This window comes from Eutrigla gurnardus (genome assembly GCF_963514095.1).
Source record: "Eutrigla gurnardus genome assembly, chromosome: 15".
Lineage (NCBI taxonomy): Eukaryota > Metazoa > Chordata > Actinopteri > Perciformes > Triglidae > Eutrigla > Eutrigla gurnardus.
The window spans coordinates 22695049-22718011 of record NC_139938.1 but is presented as its reverse complement, the minus strand read 5'-3'; the positions used below and the strand labels follow the sequence as shown (position 1 = coordinate 22718011).

At 43.9% G+C, this 22963-nt stretch overlaps 1 protein-coding gene across 3 annotated transcripts in view; it reads left to right on the top strand.

The window, feature by feature from the left end:
• Positions 1 to 22963, top strand: part of nrg2a (neuregulin 2a) — a 62620-nt gene that overhangs the window by 33147 nt on the left and 6510 nt on the right. For 2 of the 3 annotated variants that reach the window (XM_084029194.1, XM_084029195.1), the window contains exons 4-7: positions 14435 to 14555; positions 18077 to 18135; positions 21069 to 21092; positions 22740 to 22842. In XM_084029194.1, coding sequence (XP_083885320.1) covers positions 14435 to 14555; positions 18077 to 18135; positions 21069 to 21092; positions 22740 to 22842 — 307 coding nt within the window. Of the gene's footprint in view, positions 1 to 14434; positions 14556 to 17592; positions 17670 to 18076; positions 18136 to 21068; positions 21093 to 22739; positions 22843 to 22963 lie in introns of all 3 variants that reach the window. The other variant, XM_084029196.1, reaches the window with a different exon arrangement.

The following is a 22963-nucleotide window of genomic DNA, read 5'->3' as shown; positions in this document are numbered from 1 at the left end:
ACGCTGACACGTAGCCCTGAGGCATGATTAAATTAAGAGCTGCCTAAACATTCCTGAAATAAAGTGATCGCTCCACTTGAAAATGTGTCATGTGTAGAAGTATGTAGAGGGGAAGAATCGCCGCCACTTCCCACAAAAAGCACCCCCCCCCCATATAAACCCCCTCATTATCGATCCCACACATAACAGCTGGTCGCTCCTCAGCCCAGCCAACACGTATCAATATTTGGCATAGCGAGACGAATGCGACACCCTTGTAACTCCGAGACGTGGAGCGCTGCGCGCACATCGCCTTGGGCGGGAAATCTAACTAGTATGTTCAAGGCTGAACCTAAACTCAAAGTGAACCCCCCTCATGCATTTTAAAGCATGTAGAGACATTTTTTGGCTTCATGCCAGACATGCAGTTTGCCAAAAAAGTTGAATGATTGGACCTGGGATTTTTACTCATGTCACGTGTTGTTTGACCAGAAGAGGAGAAAACGCCCGCGTCGGCCCGATCGAGTGCCAGTTACTGTGCAATTATTCAGCACAGATGGTTGGATGTTCTGCCGGTTGGAGCACTTAAGTTGCTTGTTATCAGCGTCTCAGCGCTAAGACTCTCCGTTCTTCTCCGCGGCTACATTTTAGCACATCAATCGGCGGCGGGCAATTTTGACATTCTTTTCCAAATTCAGAAAACACTCTTCCACCGTCTTATTCTCTGTATTTGCCGACTCTGGCATCGTGACAGGATGCAAAGCAGCGTGCAGCATCTGTGTCTCCTGGTGGTCTGGAATATCACATGTCCTTTTTAGCGTTTTCTGTAACAATTGTTGCCTTTCTCCAGAGCGGTGCGTCCAACCTTATACCCCAACCCCCAGTGTGGAGCGTCGGGGACCATTTGTTGTCCATTTGGTCTGACCTCCAACCCGTAATCAGTCTGGCATGGTAAGACCTGCTGGCCCTTCCGCAGAACGGTGTAGTATATCATCGACTGTTTTTCTATAAGGCCAGTGTGAGGGAGCAACGCCAGTCAAAGTTTGCTCGGCTCCACGTGGCTCCAGATTAAGGCCTCCCATTATCCTACAGGCTGCTGTGTTGTGATAAGCGCTTGCGAGGCAGCCATGTGTCTGCAGGCTGCAGGTCACATCCTTGGGGGGTGCTGCGCGCAGCTCCGCTGAGAGAGTGTGTGAGCGTCCAGGAATGTGTTGATGGAAATCACAGCTGAACATATGATTGCTCCAACCTCAGCAGTCATGCTGGGGCCCACCAGCAACAGTTTTGCACACACACGCACGCAGGCCCACACACACGTGTGCACACACACCTTTACACTCCCCATCCCAAAGCCCAGCTGTCACAAAACTAATGCTCAACCGACTTGAAATGACACAACTTTTATCAGCGATAAATAATGCCACTTCGTCGCATCTCGGTCACACGAGCCGCGGTTGGATGTTGAATCTTGGTCTCCTCCACATCTGTGACGCTGCATCTGAGTTCAGGCCAACGTATGTAGCCACATTCACTGGTGCATTGCATGTGATTCAGCTGCAGAGAATCTAGAAATGTCTCAATTAAAAGAGATTTTGCTGATGCATATCTCTAAATGTAAGAGGATTGTTCTGATCAGCGATGACGGTGCTGTCGAGCGTGCGCCAGAAATACCAGAGCAACAACAGAACAACATCTGATAGGGACGGAGAGTCAGAAAATAGCTCTTTTTCGTAGGCAATAAACTCACAAATTGAACATTATAAAACGCTTTTAAAAAAATCATAAAAGTGGGCTTCACATACTGTATTTGCCTTTAAAGGATGCAGCTACAACGCATCTATAACCATTTATGTCAAATGAAGCTCTGATGTTAAAGCACACTCCCGGCACCCACTGAGTAAAATATGGATTTTCTTGTTAATAATTCAAAGCAATCTGCCTGTATTGTTTATATTTTTTAGCATAGTTTTACTTAAATCAAGGCTCTTGGAAGCCTAATTGTCACACGTCATTGCAGACCGGTGAAATCATGTTTCATGGCCGATGGTCAGGTTTCATACTTAGTTTGTGAAGAGAAAAATGTATGATACACTCTGGCTCATGTTTTGTGCAGCGTGATTCAGTAACCTTTTCACCCTGGGAATTATTTATTCATCTCTTTTAATGAACATGAAATGCTACAGAGGACACGCTCCAACACAAATAAACAACCAGACAAAACACTCCCACAGCTTTTTCTTCCAGTAACTCATCATATAAGTCCTACGTAAGTGAAGCATTACAGTAAGCACTTCTTTGAACTCCATAAACAACAACTTCCTCCGCTCCTTCTATGTCTCCATTTGGGTCGGCGTAGTAAAAACAAAACCTACCACGCCGAGCGACAAGATAAACTAATCTCTAATGACACGGGAGGTTGTTAGTTGCGGTCGAGTATCCGTGCGGCAGTCGATCCTATCGATCGGTGCGGGTGAGCAGCGTCTGTGAGGAACAGGCCTTCACATCTGCCAGACGTTCTGTATTTACAGGCCACTGGAGAACAGCTTGTCGGGGTTCTGTGGATCGAGCCTGCTGGGCTATTAGTCATGCCCACTTTTTCAAAATCATCCTCAGTCCCGGGGTCTGGACAGGCATTCCCCGAGGCGGCCGTCTCATCGCACCAGAATCTCAGGTCATGACGGTTGCATTGGTTTGACCACAAGTTCAGGATCCGATTTATGCTCCGTGGAACAAATAGGGTTTTATCATCTAAAAGAAAGGACAGACGTAAAGCATGAAACACTGTGGCTTTGAAATGCTGTTGAATCTGTACCATTGATTTCATCCTAATCTTAGCCTTTTGGGAAGGAAAACAACAAAGTATCTTAACAAGTTGCAGCCCTCAGTTCTGCAGTAACAGCCTGCAGGTACATCTTATACCAGATATAATGTGTATAAAATAATCACGAACAAGGAAAGGAGGAAGTTAAAAATAACCTTAATGACAAAAGGTAAACAATTTATATCTAAACAAAACCAAATCAGTGACCACATAAAAACACTTAAAAACTCCACCAATTCATTATTTTCAGTCGAGGCGAATAAATAATAAATAAAAAGAATCTGTCATCACATCTTACCTCACCACAGCTGGAACGCGTCAGAGTTCTTGACCGTTTCACCGGCATCGATGTTTAGTTCTGGAGGCGGTCACAAAATGGTAATTTCGCCCACACTGCGTTTTGTTTTTGTTTATTGTGAGGGCCTTTTCCATCTAAGCGGGCAGCCTCGGCTTCGCCGTGGACATCCAAAGTGGACGGAAGAGTTTATGTCATGAGCGGATGGACGCCCACGGCAACCGTAAGCAGCGTGCATCGGGAAGCTTCGCTGAGCCATCGGGGGGAGTGTTCCTGAATGGGTTCAGTGTGTTCATATTCACAGGAATGAAAAATGAAAGGGAAACAATAAGTAACGATGAGCATCCACCAACTTGATAGGACAAGGTCGCTGCATGCTTGTAATATCTACAAGAAAACAAACGCCTCCTGTTTTGGCTGCTCTTTTTGACAACTACGTATGTTCACAACCACTTGAGCCTCTGGCACGTTTGCTTCGATCACACGTGCAATAATCATATTTGCTTTACACTTTAAAACCTTTTTGGTGTCTTTCTGCGTTTTCTCACATAGCAACAGGAGCCTCGTTGACCGAGCAACCCGGCAACCTCGGTTCCTCGTAGCAGAAGATGCGTAATGTTGGGCACATTAAACATAAATCAGCACCTTAATATGTCTCCTTAATTTGACTAGTGCTATGCATGGTATGAGCTATTGGTTTTGTAAGTGTATGTGCTAATGTGTTGGAGACGTGGCAGCTGCCGAATCATTATGAGATTTGAGAGAAAAAATGTTATTAAACGGAACGGCAGGGAAGGTTTCCTCGAAGCCTTGTTACGTTTTTCGCTTGCTCTCGTAATTCACCCTAATCCCGCCGATGCGCCGCGATAAGTGGCGCACCCTCGACGAAAATCTCTGCGAAAACAAGTAAGTTATTGGAAATCAAAACACGTCTCACTTTTGTGGGCCTGTCCAGTAATCTCGCCGTGTTATGTGGGACAGTTAAGCCCTCGGTGTGAATGAGTGAGGATATTGCTATGTGTGTGGAAGGAAGCAGCTGTTACACTTGAAAAGCTGAGTGATGTGAGCAGGAGGTGACATGAGGTATTGCTGTGTGCGGGGCTTTGTTAACTCTTCCAGGGCCCCGGGACCCAACTTATCTGAGACTTCGTTTCATGGCATTATTAAAAAAAAAGGTTCTCCCTTTCGGGGGCCCCCTCTCAGCTGTCCTGGAGGTCCCCCCCCCCCCCCCCCCCCCCAACTATGGATGACTGCGCTGGTTTTAACCTGCCAAATAACTAATAAGCGTTGCCATGTTTGTTAATGCTTTCAAAAGGGCCGACATGATCGCGGGGAAGCGATTCATTGCATCATAAAGGCTAAAGAGTGAGTATTAATTAGCAGTTGTCTTGGGAAGAGACGACACACTCAGAACAATTGTTCACCCACATCAAACCACAAAAAAAACCTCCTATTACTTTGCATTTTTCAGAATTGGACATGAACAATCCTGCGTGTGCAACTTTTTCCCCCAAAGTTTTCTTTGAGCACAAAGAGGGAACGTATACTTACCATTCCATTGCTTGGAGCTCAGCAGCGTAGTACTGTAGTTTGGTCGCCACAGCTGTCTCTCAGCCTAAACCTCCCATTACGCCATCATGCTGCTTCCTTTTTTTTTGTTGGCAATTTCTGTTACTGTACTCATCACATCGCGCCTGTTGGGTGACTAAGTCCTTTTTTTCTTTCCTGGGAATTCTGCGTGTGCATCAGCAGCGTAGAAGCCATTTCCTTTTGAGTGTGTAGGTGTGAACTGTGGAGGGAACGGGGGCCTCGCTTTAATCCCAGATGCACTCACGGTGAAGTCATCCTCTGGTGTACGGAGGGCCCGGCAGTCTAACAACACAGCGGCGCTCCGTCGTCCGTTTTCAGGACGTACAGCGAGTGTGGGTGGTGTGTGTATATGATTGAAGCAGGGCTGCAGCACACACACACACACACACACACACAAGCAGACTGTGTGCTTTCTGGCTTTCGGGGAATCGAGGGAGAACCTTTAGTCCGAGCAGCTGGCCACTACTGTAGCTGTGAGCACAAGACCCAAATATGGAGCTGTGGTATACGTCTTCTGTATCTGGTACAAGGTTGCAAAGTCTGCCTTTCCTCACAAATGAGGGCCAGCTGTTGAACATGAAGGGAAACTCAGAGCCTCGGATGCTTCAGGTTTTGTCGCTTTAAAATGACGATTATGAAGAAACGTGTATCAAACATATTGTCCTGTTTGTCCTGCTCACTAAAACGACAGACTAATTCTTCTTTCTTTGCCAAACCAGCTTCTCCTGCTGCTCCTGAGTTGTAGGCGGAGGAAGACATTACTCACTTATAAACCTTCATATAACGCCGGGAAGTATGTGAAGAATTACATTTTTAAAGCACCTTTCCCAGAAAATCCCTCCAGGAGATCCTGTAGAACAGGTTATATGTAGAAAATGTGGTGGAAGAGGTACTCAGAAGTAAAACGTCGCAATAGTACAGTGTGGCAATACTGTTACAAGTACATGCGTGCTACGTAAATAAAAGTACAAAAGTATTGGCATCAAAATATACCTAAGTTATCAAAAGTAAAGTCATTCTGCGGAATGGCCCATTTCAGAATGATGCATATCATTGGATTGTAAATGGTTTAATGCTGCACCTGGAGATGGTGGGGCCGCTTTCAACTACTGTATGTACTGTTGGGTAGTTTAATCTATAAAAATACAGTTGACGTTATCAAAAATACTCAAAGTACAAGAACAGTAGGATTAGTATCTGGCCCAAGGACACTTCGACATGCAGACTGGAGGAGCCAGGGATCAAACCACCTCCCTTCTGATTAGGGGATGACCCGCTATACCTCTGAGCCACAGAGGCCCTAAAGATAAAGGCTATAATCTGCAAAACTTACATTTCTTTCTGAGATTCAGCCTCCTTCCCTTTCATCTAATCTTAAATCAATCAGACTAGGCTTAAGTCTATTTATGAAGTATGTACATCCGCCATGATAAATCCTAGTGGCTCAAATATTCCATTTTCTCAAGCTTATAAGGCAGTAGTGGGAGACATCTCCTGTTGTCGGTCACTGAGCTGCTTCAGCTGAGAAACATCTCGCTGCAGTAAATATCACGACGAGAGTATTTTTACCCATTTTATTCCTCGTGGCCACAAATCTGCTTCTCTGACCTTTTAGTGTTGCTGTCTGTCAGGTGAGTTTAGACCAAAGATGGCACCAGTTTCAGTGGCTGCATAGTGGACGACCATATCTGTTGGAAACAGGTGGTGAAGTTTAGAGCGATTCTATGATTTTATTCCTATTTTGGATTTATTTCTGAGCTTGAAGGCGTCACTTTTCTGCAGAAGCATCCTCTTGCAAGATCCACACACAAGGATGCAGCAAATAATAGTGTCTTGGGTCACAGTGAGGGGAAAATGAAAGCAACAGGTGTCTTCAGACTCCCAAAAAAAGGAAGCCAGAGCAGCAGGAGCACAACACTGAGCCCGAGCTGCTTCTGAAAGGGCCGAGCCGGGGAACAGCCCTGTCTGGAACGGGGCCGCGGAAAACACCATGTGTCACTTTTGTTGCCAACTGCACACATTCTGGTGCCCGCCGGGGCCAGCGGCCTCGCCGGCACCCATTTATGCGGCGGCACCACCAATACCCCCCCCCCCCTTCCTAAGTGCACTTTGCTTCCTTTCGCAGTGCATGAGCAGCTGTTGTGCAATCGCACACTGGGGCTCTCTTTGATTTCACTTCAGCACTGAGATGATTGAAGCAGGCAAGACCAGGCATATCAGCTATGTGACTGAAAAATGGTAATAGGAGACAAGAATATAAAAGAAGACACACTGGTTGTGGTGGTGGCAGTCTCGCTGGAGAGTGGGTGGTAGATTAATGCTCCTGGCAGGCTCCATTTTGTTAATTTCTAAACATTCCTGTTTCATACTGAAGGTGTTGTGAATTATGGATCATTTTCTATTGAAAAAAAAAAAGCTTGAAGGGAACTCTAATTCACGATGGGTTCTTTTCTTGTGTCCTACCTGCAGTAAATAGTAATTTAAATCCTCTTCGGGGATTTGACATGACATCCCTCTTTTGGTTCTGAGATACTTGAAGACACAGATGCTGGATGTTGCCATTGATTGGGTGTGCCTTCAGTGCACCACATGTGTGGAAGTGGGTGCGTGCTTGTTTTGTGTTGGCTTTGGCAAGGAGAAATATTTTCCAACTTAAGATCCTGTCGACAAACCTTCTTTTCTCAATCCTCCTCTTCTCCGCATTACTCCTGTATCCATCTTTAAACTTTCTTCTCATTTGTTTGCCTTTTTCTTTTCTTTTCTCCTCTCTTTTCATTACTTCCACATTTGTCCCAACTTGAGCTCCTGTCAAAGTGTGTTGCGATTCCAAATCCCCAAAATGAAAACATGCATTGTTTGATACTTTATTGGGATGTTCTTAATTCAATAAGAAATCTTTCATGAATAGAAAAGCATTTTTTATTACTTGCAGCAGATCCTGCGTGTAGCACATACAATGTCTGCCAACAAGGTCCAGGCAATAATCTTCCTTTATTTATTGGCGTAATTATTCCCTTATTCCATTTTCTATAGAACTATAATACCACCATTCACTACCGCTACTCCAACAACATAAATAACTCAAAAAAACACCGTCTCTGTTATGCACCGTCTCAGCCCTCAAGCTGTCAACAGCTTCATAATGAACTAAAACCACTCACAAATGTTGCTCTTTTGTAGTTTTTCTTTATCTGTTTATCTTCCACACAGGACAGACAGCGCTGTCAGATTGGAGAAATGACCATAAGTCTGTCCACACAAGCTGAGCGAGGGTGCATGCAATATGAATTAGCCCCCTCGCATTGAGATAAAAGGTCTCGGTCCCGGCTGTAACAGGAGACATGTCAGACATTCCCCTGCCAAGTGTCGGGAGGTGAGGAAAGGGGCGCTCCGAGCCCTTTCTGGTACATAAAACTGACTTGTGGAAAAGCATGTCTGGGTGGCAGAGCTATTACAGATACCATCCTCTTTATGTGTCTACTGAAGGGTCTATACTTAAGCCATTTATCACTTTCCCATCCGACCGATCTTTACGGCCTGAGTGTAATTTCTCTCCTTGTTTGAATCGCGAGGATTTCCATTATCCGATAAAAGGAAGGAGTTAAAGGCCAACACATTTTCTCACGTGGAATAACGCAGCTTGCTCCGTGCTAAAAAAAAACTTGACTCTATGACGCTCTACATACCATTCTATCGTCACGTTTGTACGTTTCAGGATAGTGTCAATAAATGCTTGAGTGTCATTTCAAAATAAACTTCTGTCTTCACAAGGAGTTACGTTTATGCAACAAATCCACTTGGTTAGGTTTAGGAAAAGAGGTCGACACAAACTATTCACGTTTTGCGTCGTTTCAAAGCAATAAAATGTGAGTTTACATCATAGACTGTATATGATAAGTTTGTGGACTACGGTTTTCAAGCTTGGAGTTCGGTATTTTGAAGACGAAACCTCCCGGACCGTACGACGCCGTAACACCTGTAAATCATCTCTTTTACTCTGAAAGGGACGTACATTTACAAACTTAACATCATGCTTTATTGCTTTTGCTTTAAATCTACAATGCTATATTATTGAAACTTGCAATTTAGACCCTAAATGCATGTTTACAATGTTAACTGAGCTAATAAATCAAGAGAGAAGTAGGCTAATTTTCTGTTTCCCTCCTGCTGGCCATTTGAAAGAATGCAAGTTTAAGGCACTTTTGCGTCGGCTTAACTTTTTAGATTGCATTTGTAATATAATTAATCATGGTCATAGCTGATAAGTTCCAGATCTTACTGTTAGATACAAAGTTTTCGTTTTTGGACCATCATAAGTCCCTTTATCTCCCTTGCTTCATTGCGGAAACGTCGTACACGCGAAGACAGATCTAGTCTGCACACTGTTCTCGCTCAATAACATAGGCAACATAATTTATATATTTTTTTTATCCCGATAACATTGCTTTTAAGAGTGAGAACACAAAGCCATAACAAAGTCCAGATGGAACCGATCCACCACTGGCTGGATAACTGGCTTTCTTCCTGCGCAGAATCAACATTCTGTCTCGTGCTTTCGAGACGGCTTTCTGTTCAATCGCTGTGCAGAAGTTAAAAAGATTAAGCCAAGCTGTGGTAAATTGTCAACATTTGTCATAAATTGGGGGGACGTGAGTATAACTCTGCACCAAAGGCAGGCCAGAAGAAAATGTCTATCCCGGCACAATTCAGCGTTGGGGTTGTGAGGTGCAGCGCGGGGCCGGGATTCGGTGCGAGCGCTTTTCTGTTTGCTGCACATGCAGGGGAGCCTCAAGAGGGGGGGGGGGACTGTGCAATAGGGACCTCTCTTTTCATTTTTACGATTTTCCTAGAATCCTTTGGAGAGCGTGGAAAGACAGGCATGTTTATGAAGGTTTCCAGATGGTCCTGCCTGCACCCCCAGCTTTTCTTTTCAGTTCTTGGGCCATGAAGGATTAATCAAAGTCAGTGGCAAGGGCTGATGGCTAAACACTGTGGCTCTCGCTAACCGAGAGGAAACCCCTCGCTCAACTCCGACTCCGATCCAGCCCCGTGGGCTAAACGTGGCCGTGGAAAGTTGAAACCCCAAGGTTAAATAAAATGAAAAAAAAAAACAAGCAAAACTTAACCAAAGCCCGGCCACACAAGCGCAGAGAAACGAGCTCTGCTTAGCAGAGCAGCTGATCTCCTCCATGGGTTAAAGGAATTTCTGTCCGACGTCCAGCCAGGAAAGCGGAGTCAACCTTGACGAATACACCTGAACTCTGGTCCCCCCTTTGTGGGGCGGGGGTTTGTGCTGCGTGATGTTTATGGATTCTCTGTTGCATGTTAGGATTTTAATGGAGCTTGGATGTCATTCTGGCCACGACTCCAATCCTTTCGAAGACGAGTATGAAACCCAGATTGCTGCGAAGATCTCTCTTTTATCAACCATCAGACCTCTGTCTTTGCCTCTTGGGGATAGTTTTTGCTAAAAGTGCTGCATCTGTAAAGAGGAACCAATAACAAACACAAAAAGGGGAGTTGGAACAAAACTGTACGTTTCCAAACGAGACAAAGCTATTTTTGTTCATTGCTGCCCTTAATTATCACTTCAAACTCTTCGCAGAGGAAACAGTCCTTGGATTGACGGGACCAACGGGACCAGGTGGAACAGGGGAGCGTTCAAGTGACAGAATGTGTCTCTTGATTGGTTTGGTTAAATGCATTGTTTGAATTGCACAGTGTGCGATGGGCTTTGTTTATCAGACACATGCGAGAACCGCTGCCACTCTCACCCGGCCGAGCAGCTGCTCCACACGCCAGTGATTCACTGCACATGTTATTTCACCAACTGGCAATAGGAACCGCTGCGGCCTGTTCACAGCAGCCTCACTTTATGATGACTGCATGATGAGGATGAATGCCATAACGTGCTTTTCAATATAACACAAAAGGACACAGAGCACAGAATGCAGGTTGAGGAAAGACAACCGGTTCCCTCAGCTCTTCTCCTTGATAACAGCGGTTTCATTGCCTTACATTGTTGTACAGTTGCATATATGTTGCACTTACAGACGTTGCGTTTATAGAGGAGGCCTTGCCGGGAGTAAGCCGTATCACAACCATGCTAGTACAATAACTTAAATATCATTTTTCATCCACATTGTGCGCCGCTGCGAGACGCTCCTCCGTTGTTTGTGTTTGTATCTCGAACAGCGTTCATACATTTTTTGGCCTTGTCATTAGTTTTAATCTGGAGTAAACATGTGGTTTAGCCTGAGTAAACACTGTACTGGCTGAACCACCTTAGAAAACCCTGTTCTTGTTTCATCACCGGGGGCCAGGCTCCGTGTGTGCCTCTCCTTGTATGGCTTTTCCACTAAGTGGCTAGCGGTCATTTCTGTGGTGCTTCTGTAATTCTTCTTATTCTCTGGTTTGTCATGTTAAAGTGCAGTCAGACTCGAGTCAACGGGGGCAAAAGAAACTCCGTGGGGTTCACCACGAAAATCACCGTTACGTTTTCCACTCTGCTTGAAAATTAAATGCAATCTTTTTCTGTGAGTAAATCACGACGGCATGTTTTCAGGCCATTGTGAAATATAAATGACGGAGCTGGGGGGGAAAGGGTTCAATCCAAAAAAGATTTTTGGGTCGTTCATTTATGTGGGAAGAAAACTATTAAATTCTAGGAGATTTGAGTGGCAAATTTACAAGACGGATAAAAAGAAATCATAGAAAGGAAAGGAAAATTTGAGAAAAATGAATGACCCTAATGCTTTATTTGCTTGGAGGAGATACAGTATGTTAATGTTTCATGTTGTTCTCATTATGCTATTATATAGCATATTGGCTGCTGGAAAAGTACTGTAGTATATGAACATTATTTCTCAGCACAAAAACGACTATAACAGCATATTGATCTCATGACGGGAATGGCAGCAAACTAATTGGACGGTTTCTGCTACATTTCATAGAAACACATTGATGTTTGTTAAATGACCTGCTGACACGTGCACATCAACAGATACAGTAGTTACAGTTATGATTATGAGGTCGTGGGCCTGGCGATGGTGCTGACTCTCGTACAGAAGGTCTGGGGCATCTTAGAGTCATCAACATTTTACTGCTGCTCAGCAGGTTTTTACATACTATTGTCAAGTTTTACGGGGTTTATTATAAAACTGGAAGAGGACGCAGCGGTGTGATTTATAGATGCTCGGTTCAGTTCCCTCGCTCCAGCTGTTTGAATCAAAGAAGCCATACTAACCTTCAAACTGGATCGCTGCCTGTTCCGGGTTCCCGTCGCCTTGGAGCCTCCAGTAGGTGTCAAATGTCTATCCAGACCCTGTATGCATGATTTTGTGGACAATGTTTGTTATAATGAAGTTTTTCTAAGCATTGCTTTTTTTAGTATGGGCCCTCTCCTCTGTGTTACAACGGTGTGTCGGCTATAGTGGAGAAATCCGACGACACAAAGGAAAGAAAGGAAATTGGGACACTTCCTGTGCAGTGTCACAGATTGGATGTCAGTTGATGACTGCAGGCAAATAGATTGTTTTTTGTTTTTATTGGGTTACGTGCCACTGACAGCACTCAACCAAATGTCAGTGGGGAGTGTTGCAATAAGAATACATATCATTTATAACATAAAATATAAGATATAGCTCTCAATGGAAGTGTTGTGGATCATTCTAATCCCACATTTCATGCAAATGTGGCCTACAGAGTGGAGTGGTCGGCCCAATGAATATTTAAAGAATCACAGGAATGTTAATAAGATCAATGTCCACGAAGCCGTTGTGTAAAAAAGGAATCTGTGACATTAAATAATTCAAAAGTCGGTCGTGGTCAACCAGAATTTGGTGTTCAAGGAGTCGTGTCGCCCATTCGTCCTCCGGTTACGAGGCTCTGCAGTTAACTTTTCTAATGCAATAATCACCTCCACTAAAATGCTCTTTTTCTTTTAATGACCAGATGATAGAAGTTCCTTTTGACTGAAAACGATGAAAGTGAGTAAACAAGGGAGTACAGTGAAGCTGATTTGGTGTGACCAGTAGCCAAATAAAGCCGTCCAGGGTTCAGACCTCAGCCTTGATCCTCTCTGTGTGAAGTTTACATGTCCTCCGCCTCCCTCTGTGGGTTTCTTCTCTCCGGGTCGTCTGTTTTCCGCCCACATGTAAACCAGGTGGACTGGAGATGATGTGCGAGCATGATCGCCTGCGTGTTAGCCCGCCCCTGCAGACGACTGATGATCTGTCCGGGACGTTCCCCTCCCTTCCACCGTTGCATTCTGGGACGGGGTTGATAAAGATCCACGCAGCCTGTTTAGCCGCCTATTGTGCAGCGTGTTTTAACGGTTGAGGCTTCTATTTTGAGCGTAGGAGGGTTTTTTTTTACAATGTTTTCAGGTTTCTTCCTCCCCGACAGCTTTGTCTGATCTTTTTTTACGAGGCGTTTTACACGCCAGCACTCTGAGCGAGAGGTCAGGTGTGACGATGAGGTAGTTCTGATGAACTGGTAGACTAAAAAAAAAATAATAATAAATGTTTTGAGGTGACAGCACTGTGTTCGGTTGGGAACATTAAATCATCATAAGGGAACTTTAGCAGAACAAAAACATGACAGCTTATGACTTATGACTCCTAATATAAAAAAAACTTTTTTTTTAACCAAATAACGACAGGTCAGTTATAAATCACGACTCATACCAGCACGTCTCATCAGATTAAACTGTAGATTTATGACTCGGTTTGTTGTTTGGATGGATGTCGGTAATTGGAAACCTGTCTGTCTGCCAGAACATGAGAACCACTGGAACAGAAACACGAAAAGGAAGTCTTATTTTGGCATTATGGGATATTTACTAAACACACAACATGACTCCTTTTAGTTATGGTATTGTTTGGAAACGTAAATATATAATTGCCGACTTATTTGCGTTCTTCCAGTTCTTCCAGTTCTTCCAGTTCCACCAAACGAGGCTCACGCCGCTATGGTGTGTTTGCCTTGTTATGGTAGCCAGCATGGGAATGAACCTCTCCTGTTTTAGCTGAAGCAGACGTGTGCTACTGAACCAGGCGGAGTACACTTCTCCCACCAGAGGACTCCATCCAACTCCTTCAACCACGTAACAAATGGGAGTTGTGAAATCTATTCAGAGTGAAAATCCTCCTGCAAATTTCTTCTCACAACATTTAGCATGACGTGAGGATCAGGCGGCTGAAGGTGATGTAGACTTGTAGGTCTAACATCTGCATTCCTACCACCGGTACCTGCTGATGTGCCACTACACGAGGGCGATCACGCGTCGACACCTGAGCACACTCAAGCCCGGTCCTGCCGGCGTGCGCCTCCACTCAGCACTCCCCCCTTCCTTCCAAACTCCCCCCGATAAGCAGCCTTCATCCCGAACACATTATATCTACGCAGGCTTCAGTGCAGATACATGACATTTAGGGGCCATTCCGAGGACCTGAGTCAACGCGTAAACAACTCCTACGCCGCGTCAGGGAAATATTTATCTTTGCTCATAGTACTTCTTGAGATCATGTCAACACTGCTTAGAGACACAATTACGTTTGTGGAGGGAAAACTAAGAGCTCTCGTGGAAATCCAAGTGTATCGTATGAGTAGGGCGCTTGTGGAGATTGTACTAATAAAAATAACAACAAGTTCAAATCCTGTTATGTCCTTATTGTATTTTTTGATTGACACCAACAAAAAAAAATATGAATTAATGTGTTTGTTTCTTTCTGGTTGTCTTCACTCAGTCACCACAACGCCATCTCCAGGCTCCGGCCACGCCAGAAGATGCAACGACACAGAGAAGGCCTACTGTGTGAACGGCGGCGACTGTTACTTCATACATGGTATAAATCAGCTCTCCTGCAAGTGAGTTACCTCCTTTTTCTTATTCTTTTTCATCTCCACCACCATGATGTAACCTATCTTCCGTTTGTCTTAATGAAACCTTTTCCCCCTAGTAATATTCCCAACTGCACATCTTTCATGCCGCTGTTTGTTTTCCTGATAGCACTTGATTTCCGCTCTTCTTTCTTTTCAGCAGCAGCAGCAACACATCACAGGGAAAATGCTGCCAGTCTGCCTAACTACCCACCTGTTGTGTATTTTAGCACTAATAACGGAGGGAGGCGGCGGCGTGCTCATCCTTTTAAGTCATGTTTAGCGTACAGGAGGTCTGCCCATTAAAAGCCTTTTCAAAATGTCATGAGTCACTGGTTTAGCAGAGAGCAAATATTTATGCCTGTTAGAGGCCCCCAGTGAGGTAAATAGAATAATTGCTTACATTTGAGGTCCTTTAGCAGAAGGGATCAAGACCTGTGTGTAAAGTGCGTCGCAGCTTTTCAGGAAGAAAACAGGTTGACGTGATCACAGAAACCACCTGGGTTTTTTTTCAACTTTGAGATTTACATTTTGAGTTTGTATCAGACTCTAGGTCGAGAAACAGTGGAGATATTGGCTTCTATCACACTGGAATGAATATCTTTGAGTTTCAAACTATAGGTTGAACAAAACAAGCAATTTGAACATGTATATCTTCAGCTTTTAGGCATTTTTCGACATTTTTTATCAACCAGAAGATATCACTCAATCAAGAAAGTAATCGTCAAATGAGTCGCTAAGGAAAATGTGAGTTGCTGCCCTAATCATCCATCTAAACCTACGCAATAGTAAACCCACAAAAATATCATGTCGCGTGTTCCGTTGGACCATCGGTCGCCGTAGCAAGTCGTCTGGCTGCTTTGAGATGGAGCTGCAGCGTCGGCGGGCCGTCTGTGCCCAGTTGGCCGAAGGAAGAATGCTCGACGAGCAGCGAGGACATGGCTGCAACAGCCGTTCAATACGCTGTGTACAAATTGGAGGCAGCAATAACTCAATTGCTGCAGCTAATTCACTCACGGCCGGGGCATGGGTCCAGAAAAGTTGGATAATGCAGTGAAGGCCTGCAGGGATTTGTTGCCCCACAGCCGTCTCATTCAATATAGGCCAGGCTTCAGTGGGTATTACTCACCAGCTAAACAAGTCCTGCAGACAGCTAGCCCTGCTCCTTCACTTTGAGGTACCCATGTTGTTTTAGGGGGACGGAAGGTTAATAAATGGCCCAGAGGAAGTTACTCACCGAGGGTAAACATCTTCTGGGGATTTCCTTCACATCAATATATATTGGACAAATTTAACCTCTTTTAAAATGATTAATTGTCATTTTCACTAAAAGCAAACATACGGTTTAATAATGTTTTTTTTAAATAACTCTTATCTTTATGCGTCTATATGGTTTACTAGAAGTCATTATTGATTGCAATTTTAGTTACATGGGATTTCAATAATTCTCTCTTTTTTTCTTGATCAATTGATGAATTGTTTTATTAGTGGGAATCTCTTATTATAATTTCCTTTAAGTAGCGGGTGATTTTTTCAAACGAATTGTCCAACCAACAGACCAAAACCAGGAGATAGTCAGTTCCCAATGATGGGAAACTTCACACCAGAGAAGCTGGAAGCAGACAACTTTTGGGGATTTTCAAAATAATTGCAGATTAACTTTCTGTCAACTTCTGTCATGATAAATGTATAAAAGGACATTAGCTGTCTTCACTGGAAATGATTTCTTCTAAAAAACGGAACGAAAGCAGAACCATCAACCTCTGTGTGCCTTGAGAGAGCAACAGGTTGTCTAAGTATATAGAGTATGTAGAATAGAAGTAAAGGTCCTGCTTCATGTCTCCGAACACATGGTCAAACTTTTATTTGTTCTCCTCCTAAATGTTTCCTTTTCAATCAAAGAATAATAAATAATGAGTGTGATGTTTTTGCAGTGCAAAGATAAAACGGTGATAATAGGGTTCGCAGCTGCACCGGCGTGGACATTTACACGCTCATCTGATTTTCAAATGATGCAGTTTATTTCTTTTCATCTTTCAGCCAAGCTTCCTTGGTGGTGCTGTCCCTTCAGCTAAACACCATCACTCAGGATGAGTCATTTAATGCTAAATGTTATGGTGCTCCTGGGAGGCGTCGTGTGAAACCAGTAAATCACCAGCCGATGACCTGTGTTGAACTGGTGGTCTCGTTGTGACTGTGGGTGGAATGTCGGTGCCCCTAAAAGACCACCGGCTCATCCTAATGGCGTTATAATGAGGAGATATCGTTTGGCTCGACACCCTTGATACGATACAGTAGTCCGTCCGCAGTTACAAAAAACAACAACATACAAGCTACATGTCAGAAATGTCTCTGGATTTCTTATTTCCTCACGATGTGACCCCTGTACCCCACCGGCCCATGGTGTTGGTTGTAAAACTGTCACATTTGGAGGTTATGAACACACGTTACCACATTTTGTTTGGCTTCCTGGGAGTTACTGACCACAAAGCAGTGTTTGGTCAACTTATTTTCTCCATGTAGTCAAGCCCCTGAAGCCTAAATATCACTTTTTCATACCCTCTTTGGAATCCTGATCTTTTTAAAAAATGAAAATGCCTTTTATTTACTTTTTTATGATTTTATTTTTGTATTTATTACATTTTTTTGATATATTTATATTGTTTAGTTTGTGTCTATTGTTTTTCTTTTCATTTTTTTAAATTACTGGACAGTTTATTGCTTGCTAAGTATCCTACCTTATATTCATTAAACTGCTATCTATCTAACTAAGATGTTCTTATTCATTTCAATAATGGTAGTAGACATTTCAGATGTATTTTTAATGGGAATATGATCACTAATGTTGGCTCATCCTTCCAAGACGCAAAGTTTCTTGTGTAACAACTTTTTTTTTGTTGTTGCTGTATACTGCTTCACTGTGACCTTTTAACAATATATTTGAAAGGATTTAAACCCATAATATTTACAGTGCATCTCACTTCCTGTGTTTTCCTTTTCATAACACTTGTCTGCTCCTTCCCAGATGTCCGGACGGATACTTCGGCCCGCGATGCTTACAGACTGAGCCGCTGCGGTTGTACATGCCCAATCCGTTCAAAAGTATGTCCACTTGATATGAGCAGCTGAGAACAGAGACACAGTTGTCGCTGGATTACCTCTGTGGACTCCTGCTGCCTCCCCCCTCCTCACTCCCCCTCCCACCCCCAGTTCTCTTCCTCCTTCTCCTTCTCAGGTCAACACGCAATGAGCTGTGCACAGCACCATGTACGCGGTGGCGTCATCCATGGGAACACTCTGCTTCTGCTGTCTGTAGTTGAGCTGTTGTGCTAACTCTCTCTCTCTCCCCTCCCTCCCTCCCTCCCTCCCTTTTCTTACGCATACTCTCCTCTTCACTCCACCCTCTCTCTCTCTCTCTCTCTCTCTCTCCCCCTCTCTCTTTCTGCTCTCTCACTCACCCACCACCCTTCTCCTCCCTCTCTTTTTGTGGCTTTGTTTCTTTCCATCAGGTGTCCAAATGACTTTACTGGTGATCGCTGTCAAACCTACGTTATGGCCAGTTTCTACCGTATGTCAATTTCCTCTTCTGTCACTCTGTCCGACTGTCCTCGTGTCGTGCGTGCATGCTGGGCGTAGAGACATGTGCGTTCGTTGTTTTCCCCGTCCTATCCTAACACCCTAGTTGTGTCTGTTGGCCCAGTTCAGTCGAGTCTGTTGTCGTGTCTGTGGTCTGCATGTGATAGTGTGCCCTTGGTGTCGCGGCGTGTTTGCATGTGCACTCTCACAATACGATCGGATAGCGAGATTGATAGCAGCGAGTAGGCGGCTGGATTGATTTGCACGAAGTTCGGCTGCATGTAACAACACAGTCTAATGGCAAAACCATTACTAAAACCCTAACTTTATGTCACTAATGATGCTTGTCCATGCAATCAGCTGCAAACACGATGTCTGATCTCATTGGAGCTGATAGAGAGACAGACGTGAACAACTAGCATTAACTCAAGTGCATGTTAAATCCTGGAATCTGTTTGGTGGTGCACCGGCAAGTGTGAAAAATGTTGACACCTTTTAAGATTTTCATCAATAAGTATGAAGGTTATACATGAGCCAGCATGACAAAATTCCACTCATGTTATTCTTATCTTTGATTTCATCTTAAACCTCACTGTCATAAAACGTCACTCTCACTCTGTGGATCACAGTCGCTTTAAGTAGAATATACATGCACATACAGGCATACAAAATACAATAAAAAATGGTGCTTCTGGCTGCACATGTCCTCAGCGTTGAGTTCAGGCGCTGCACCGGGGTGCCGTGTCAACCGGCGTTGCCTGGGGTGAGAGAAGCCAACCCTCCACACGGCAAACATCAGAACACACATCCATCAACTTCTAAATTACACCATTACTCCAAGCTTTGTGGAGAAGGGCGGCTTGATAGATCTTGCCTTTAAGGTGTTTTTAATTTTTTCTTATTTTAAAACCGCCCGCTATTACCTGTTGGCTGATTACTTGTAAAGCATCCCAAGTGAAAGGAGTAACCTGGCATAAATGAAACATAAACAACGGTGGTTTCAGCCCAGACTCTCTCTGAAGAGAACACGTACAATTCGAGGTTAAAGACGGTGTAGGGTAATGATATAGAATTAAATGTAAAGGCTATAATTCTTCTCGCACAATGGCAAAGAATCTCCTGTTATCAATCTTGCTGCATACTTGTCATCGTCATGTCTTTGCAAGCCCATGTGGTTGCCATTCGGTGTAACGTTTGCAGTAGAATAACGAACTGCATCTGCTTTTTTTGGAAGTTGCCTACGCCGTCTCATCCCCGCAGTCTGACTTTAGAGCTCACACATCCTATTTGTTGTACTTTTGGCTCGGAGAACAATGCGGACAAAAAGCAAAACAAAAAAACCTTCTTAACTACAAGTAATTTCATCTCGCATTAAGTCGTAATGCACTGTGCCGAAATTACTTTGTTTTTTTGGCAGTGCGGACGGTGGTGTGTGGGAGCCTCTTTATTCCTACACTGTTTTTCTGTCTAACTTCAGTGCAGCTGTGCGACTGCATCAAGGACAGCGTTTACTTCCAGATCTCGTCCGACCACGTGAACACAGGCTTCCAGAACTTATGTACGCATGTGTACATGTGTTCAAATCGACGAGCGGACTATTTGCAGAAATGGAACATAATATTAATACGTGTGTTTTATAAGCACCTGAAAGCGAGAATGCAGAGATCTAATGTTCTCCATCCGCGAAGAATCATCTATCAGGAACTTGCGTGTGCTTTTGTGTTGCCGTATTTTAGGCATCACCCTGAAGGCTATTCAAGGCTGCAATTTCAAATAGAGAAGAATAGGCCTCCAATCAGTCCAAGTGTATGATGTAATCTCATCTCGCTGGTTCCAAAATGCAGTTGCACAGAACAAATCGGGCTTATGAAAGCCACATTGGGACATGATGGATGAAGCCCTTTAAAGTGAGCTTTGTTTTTTTGGAAAGGCGACACATTTCACATTTTCTCCTCTCAATTAAGGAGAACAGATCACGCATTTCTCTCGGAGAGTAGGCACACGTGCACACACATCCCTTCCATGCTCGAAGGCCCGCCTCCTGGAGGGGGCGCCTCCCATTCCCAGGAGACGCCGAAGAGAAGGAGGATGGCTTCGGCTCCTCGGCCATAAGGGCTTGGCTTTGCAAGAGCATGTTGTCATAAGAACAGCTGGAGCTTGCTTCAACACCAAAGTTAAAGCGAGAATGAGTTGCCAGAGATATGGACTCAGCCGGTTTTGGTGCGGCCTCCCTATGGCCTCACTCTGCCATATAATAGAAAGTCCACCTATTATTCTCCCTATTCAGGGTGATTATTCCGATACGCCACAGATACACTCCTTTTTAACTTGCCTGTTCATGTGATGGGTGTGTTCGGAGAACTCACAATGTCGTGTTTTTAGAAACAGAAAACTGAAATCACAGGTAATCTCAGCAGATGACGCATATTTTCCCTATTCAGAAATAATGACAGAGAGAGAGAGGCTATGCACCTAATATGTCCTATTACCGTCCGGAGATTCGGTCTGCTCATGTGATGTAATGGCGGTCTCTGAAAACCCGAATCCTCAAATCTAAAAAAAATCACTTTTAGAATTCAAAGGGAGGTGAAAGCAACAAATAGCATTGGACTGTGTTGGAACATATAGTCCCATTATCCATTATTATTTGTCATTTAAATAGCAGTTGTGTAGCCCCGCTGGGTTTGTGTAGCGTGCTTTGAAGTGTGTGTGTGTGTGTGTGTGTGTGTGTGTGTTGCATGCTATAAGTCTGTTCTCGTCACTGACCCGCGTCATGCCAACAATTACTCACAAGATTATCTCAGTTGTCGTAATGCCTATTTTTGCTCCACTCTCTGTTCGAAAAGGTGCCACTCTCTTAACCTGGTCTTGTGTTTCTTTTTTGCTTTGTTTTCCTTCCAACTGTCCAACGCTCTGCAATGGCAGAGCATCTTGGGATTGAATTCATGGGTATGGAACAATCCGTTTTGACTCTCAGTCCTAGCACAGCCGCTGCGTAGACATCCTTTTTCCCCGTTTTGACTTGCTCCCTGTTCCGTCTGTGGTGTGAACTGTTAATCATATCGTCCCTCGATTAACCAATCAAACCTCTCAGCCGATCGTAACTCATGATAATGACCCCCCGAAAACCCCCCTCAGCCGATGCAACTGATCCTCCATCAATCATCATTAACATGGATGTCATCACCTGCACCTCTCATACATGTGCAATGGAAAAAGTAGAACTGCTAGCCGAGTTTTCCCTCTCACTCACAGTAGCATACTTTCCTTTTGGACTGATTTTTTTTTGGGTTCCTCATTCCCTCTGTAACAAGCATGATGTATCATGTTTGTAGCTTCCCCATGTCTTTCCTCAACCTTCAACTCTATCCAATCCTTTTAGTCTCATGTCTGCCTCTTTCCCTGCTGATATGCCATCTGTTTCCTTTTTTTAATTTATGTGTGATTTTTGTTCCTTTTGCATCACCCCGCCGTTAGCATAGCTGATATGTAACTTTTTGAAGTAATGAAATACAATTCCTGTGTTACTGGTTTGAATTATGTCCTTCGAGGAGTAGATGCTGCAATGTGAGCATGCAATGCTATATTTAGAACCTACAGTCATGTTTTTCTTCTATCTGCCACTACTTCCATCCTCCTCCATTGTTTTAGCTCCTGTTTTCTGCTACTTTTTCCAGAAAAGTGCTTTCCGTGGTTGAGAGCGTAGAAGGTGTCCTTTCACAGCTCGTTTAATTACACAAGTACGTTTAAGTACTGCACTATGAGGACATCGTGTTTCTTACCAGCACAAATATCATTCATGGATATGATTTATTTCTGGCGTCAGAAACGTTACACAAAATCGGTATATTGATGTAGAAATGGCTGCTTCAGATGGAAGGAGTTGTACAAATTCAATTCATTTTTATTACATTATTTATCAGGGCCCACAGTAGCACTTTGCTCCGTCATTTTCTCCAGGGACACAAAGAGTCCGCTCTCAACCTCACACAAGCTCTTCTCTGCAAAAGGAAAAAGCATCAGTCGAGATTTCTCCGGTTTCATATTTAATGATATTTCATTTAGAACATTCACCTGTTTCACAAAATACTGTCATGTATGTTCTCATCATTGTGTTCACTAAATGCCTGAGCAGATGAAGACTTCAATAAGCGGATGAGATGGTCCAGCAAGATCATGTCAAATATTTCCAAATCACATTTTGCAGGTTTTTACTGGTCGTCCGTCAAGGGCCGAAACCATTATAGTATCATGTAATTTGGAATTACCGTGATTCTTTTTAGAGAGAATTCAGTTGCTGAATAGATCAGTCTAACTCTTGCCCCCACCCACGTCGCCTCACTGCAGCGCGGGCGGCGACGGCATCTGTTGTATTTGTGATTATGTGCGAGGAAAGGTTTGACCGTGAAGTGAGTTTCAAGCTTCATTCTGCTCAGGATTTAGTCTTTAAAAAAAAAAATGAAATGTAGATCTACAATGAGGAACCTGCAGCTTTTTGAGAAACTAATTTTGTTTCCCCCTCCCTCTTATTTCTCTCACTGTGTGCATGTGGTGTGTGTGGGTGCGTCTGTGTATCTGTGGGTGTGATGTTGACAGAGGCAGAGGAACTCTACCAGAAAAGAGTCCTGACAATCACGGGTATTTGTGTGGCTCTGTTGGTGGTGGGCATCGTGTGTGTGGTTGCCTACTGTAAAACCAAGTAAGTCCCGCTGAAACATGGATCAGCTCATGTCGTCTTTCCCTACACATTTCTATCACCACCTGCATTTTTTATTATGAAAATAACCGTGTACTCCGGCTGCTGACATACAGCAATCTAT